At 45.7% G+C, this 3864-nt stretch overlaps 1 protein-coding gene across 1 annotated transcript; it reads left to right on the top strand.

Annotated features, from left to right (window-relative positions):
• The first annotated feature begins 319 nt into the window (after positions 1-319).
• LOC143562043 (DEAD-box ATP-dependent RNA helicase 16-like) lies at positions 320-1717 on the top strand. The gene is made up of 5 exons (XM_077049967.1): positions 320-399; positions 496-583; positions 1170-1298; positions 1383-1483; positions 1588-1717. Exons 2-5 carry the CDS (start codon positions 557-559, stop codon positions 1715-1717), a joined length of 387 nt encoding a protein of 128 aa, XP_076906082.1. The 5' UTR covers positions 320-399; positions 496-556.
• Positions 1718-3864: the final 2147 nt, after the last annotated feature.

Below are 3864 nucleotides of genomic sequence, written 5' to 3'. Positions count from 1 at the left end.
GAACAAATGGGATTAGACCCACGTCTAATTCGTGCTCTAACCAAAAAAAACATCGACACACCAACTCCCATTCAACAAATTGGCATTCCACTCATCCTCGTAAGCTCCGGTTCTCAAAACACTCATTAATTATTATTCTCTCAATTGATTACCTAATATTATTAACAGGAAGGAAAAGATGTAGTGGCTCGAGCGAAAACTGGGTCCGGTAAAACGTTTGCGTACTTGCTTCCCCTGCTTCAGAAGCTCATGTCGGATAATAATAATAATAATAATAATAATAATAATAATAATAATAATAATAATAATAATAATAATAATAATAATAATGTTTTGTCGTCAAAATCCTTGGCTCCCGCCGCCATGATTCTTGTTCCGTCACGTGAGCTTTGCCAACAGGTATAATTTATAATTAAAAACCCTAGAAGGTTAATTTGTTGAATTTAATTGGGGATGTTAGTATGTTATTGTTAATTTGTTATGGTTGTTGAACAGGTTTATTCGGAGGTCGTTTCGTTAATTGAGTTGTGTAGTGCAGTTGAAAGCGGTCCAGTTGATGGGTGAACCCAGTTTCTCTGAAATGGTTGGTTTGATTCTTTAATTGTACCTCTTGGGATGTAAATGGACCGAGCCGAACAAGGGTTAATTAAAAGGATTTTTTTGTTTGTTTGTGTTTGCTCATCAAGGAAATGAACTTGTTTGGGAACGGTTAATTGAACACGAACAATGTTCAGTGTCAACGGTTTAGTCTGGTTACCAAGTTTGTGTTGGCGTTTTTTTAACATTCGTATTCATATGTTAAATTAATTACGTTATACTCATATATATCTTTTGTTTTATAGTTAATACTTTTGCTTAAATCTATATGATAAGATTTGAAAACCTTTGATAAACAAAGATTAAAGAACATAAACGGATGTAAACGGACACATAATCGAACGTTCACGAACACACTTGAACGGACATAGGCCTCTGCTCGTGTTCGTTCGTTTGGTTAATTAAGCGGAATTTCTTGTTCATGTTCGTTCATTTATTAAACGAACTTTCCACCGAACAGTTTGCAGAACGTTTGGTTCGGTTCCTTTACGGCTCAAATATACATCTAATTATGGTATTATTCGAATTTGAAGTTAAATTGGTGATGTTTGGTTGTATAATTTGTTTTATAGGCGACCACATTAGCAGGGCCTCCGGATATTTTAGTTTCGACTCCTGCTTGTGTTCAGAGGTGCTTATCTACAGGTGTTTTTCAGGCAAAATCAGTTCAAGATTCACTTTCGATTCTAATTCTTGATGAGGTCTGAATCTGTTCGGTTGGATTGAATGTTTATGATTGTATTATTTGGTTTGATTCATTTGAAAAATTGGAGTCTTGCAATCAGGCGGATCTTCTTTTCACTTATGGATATGAGAAGAATCTTAAGGATCTAAAAGCGCATATTCCTAAACGATGTCAGTGTCTTCTAATGTCTGCTACCTCTAGGTAACTAACTAACTAACTAATTAACTAACAAATTATAATGTTAGTTTGATAACGTATTGGCCTGTTATTCACATAAGTCTCATGAAATATTATAACTTTTGCAGTGAGGATGTTGACAGTTTGAAGAAGCTTTATCTTCACAATTCCAGTATTCTTACTTTAGAAGACGGTGATGGAAAAGACGATATCGTCCCTAAAAGCGTTCAGCAATTTTGGATACTGAAGAAACACTAAGTGACCCCGGCAAATTACGGATAATCTTAGGGTTAAATAGATGTTTCCCACGAGTGTTAGGTCCGGCAAAGATGGTTATTCTTCTGATGTCCTGCAAAACAGACACCGTGAGCTCGTCACTGAGAAGGGGGGGGGGGGTTCCTCCTTGTGACCACCCTCCGGCGTCGACCGCATGATGACCTTCTACTCCTGGAGGTGCATCCAAGGCTGGTACACCTTGGTCACTCGGATCAAGGGTTTGAAGATCTGTGCTACCGAGCGCAGTCTTCGGTCTTGGAAGCGGGAGTTCTTCTATATCTCTGCCCGTGTCGTCCCTATTGCGATGACATTCAAGAACGGGAGAGCACTCCCCAACCTTCACGCCTCCAACTACCAGGAGGCGGAATGGTTTACCAAGATCTCCCGGATCCAGACTCCGGTTTACCGCTTTGAGGAGTCAGGGATGGTGATGCTCGGTATGAGCCGGGTGTGGAAAGATGCTGGGGCAGAGGCGCCACAGATTCCCATCGTCCTCGAATACGGTTTGAACTCTATCCCTTACGGTATGCTTCATATTATTTGCTAATTTAGGGTTTTTGTTCTAACCATTTCTTTCTTTTTATTTTCAGAGGGAAACAACTTGCAGTCTCTTCTGCAGCCGCGGGAGAGCGGTGGTCCCGCTCGGTTGAGTACTCGTGATCTTGACGAGAACGAGTAGCCCATCCTGGAGCAAACGGCGGATCGGTTTGTGTAGGTCTACCCGCCGGGCCACGAGATTCTGAGCGCCACGCGGCCAGGTAAGGGATTCTTTAACCCTCGCCCTCTCAATGCTCAAACCTCTGCTGGAATTCCTCTAATTTTGTTATCTTCTGATGAGGAATCCGCAGATGGTCCTTTCTTCGCGAGGAAGAAGAAGGCTGCTGGCAGGAAGGGCAAGGCGAAGGTTGCCTCCACTGCCGATCAGGGGAACCGGTCTGACTCGGAGACCGAAAGCGAGGAGGCGGCGGGGAACCCTGGTGATGGTGAGACCACTGTTCCGGAGGTTGAGACAGCTGTCACCTCCGAGCAGCCCAGTACGACGACGGTGACCGGCATGAAGAGGCCGGCTCCATCGGGTTCGTCCCCGCCTGTCCGAACCTTCAAGCTCAAGAAAACTCGTAAGTATAAATTTCATTTACTTTAACTGCATATCTTTCCGCCATTATATTTAAATATCTTGTCTTCATGCAGGCGTGGATGCAACCGCATTCCAGAGTGGAGCGGGAAGGAGCAGCTCTGGACCCATGACGGTAGGTTTGGTCAACCTACCCGAGGCGATGACCCAGGCGGCTACGCCTGTTTGCAGTATTGGTTCAGTTGCTCATCCCGTTGAGGCAACTGTTCCAACTGTAACATCATCCCCGCCGGCTGTCAGTGCCATCTTCACGGAATCCTTCACTGAGCCGGCGGTGGTTTTTCCTGCGGGTTCTTCCGCAGCGACGACCACGGTTGTGAGTTCACCTCCAGTGAGTTCACCTCCGTTGGTTTCTACCGCGGCGGCCTCCACCATGCCTCCTCCGGCGCCGGCGACTACGGCCGGTCCTTCAGATATGTTCAGGGTTGGGGCTTCTAGTCAATCTTTGCCTCCTTCCCGTCTCCTTGACCTTTTGGATGGATATCCCTTAGGTTCAGGTGATGGGTTTGGTGGCTACCGGCCTGTTGTCGACCCTACAGGTGCGTGGGGTTATCTTGGCCTTATATCCCTTTTATCATTTTTTTTCATTTTTTTTAACTGTTTTTTGTTTTATTGCAGTTCGTGATTCCAACGAGGTGTACGCTCCTCGGTGGAGTATCCGCCGGGGAACGACCCTTTGGACTGCTGCGGATTGTGTCGAGTGGGCACGCCACGCCGCCCCAAGTGGTGCGCTGGGGGAAGCCATGTCTAGCTACCAGGAGGGTAGGCTGATGAATGAGCTTCGGATTCTCCTTGCCCGGATGCAGCCGCGCGTCGAGTTGCTTTGTCGTGAAAACGACAAGTTAAAGACGGCGCGTAGCCTGGAAGTGGCTCAGGCGCGGGCTATCTGGGAGGAGAATAAGAGGTTTTCCGCCATTGCTGCGGAAAAGGAGAAGGCCTTCAAGGCTCTCGAGGTTGAAGTTCAGGCCCGGCTCGAGGCCCGTTCCAAGGCTAC

The sequence above is a fragment of the Bidens hawaiensis genome, unplaced genomic scaffold (assembly GCF_021521415.1).
Source record: "Bidens hawaiensis isolate Kalapana, Puna unplaced genomic scaffold, B.hawaiensis_p1.1 tig00020895_1, whole genome shotgun sequence".
NCBI lineage: Eukaryota > Viridiplantae > Streptophyta > Magnoliopsida > Asterales > Asteraceae > Bidens > Bidens hawaiensis.
Note: the sequence above shows the minus strand (reverse complement) of the source record. Positions and strands in the feature narration are given on the sequence as shown.

Coding starts and splice junctions, on each gene's coding strand:
- LOC143562043 (XM_077049967.1), top strand. CDS start 557: ATGGGTGAACCCAGTTTCTCTGAAATG. Junction 584..1,169: donor AACCCAGTTTCTCTGAAATG/GTTGGTTTGATT, acceptor TTTGTTTTATAG/GCGACCACATTAGCAGGGCC. Junction 1,484..1,587: donor CTAATGTCTGCTACCTCTAG/GTAACTAACTAA, acceptor TAACTTTTGCAG/TGAGGATGTTGACAGTTTGA.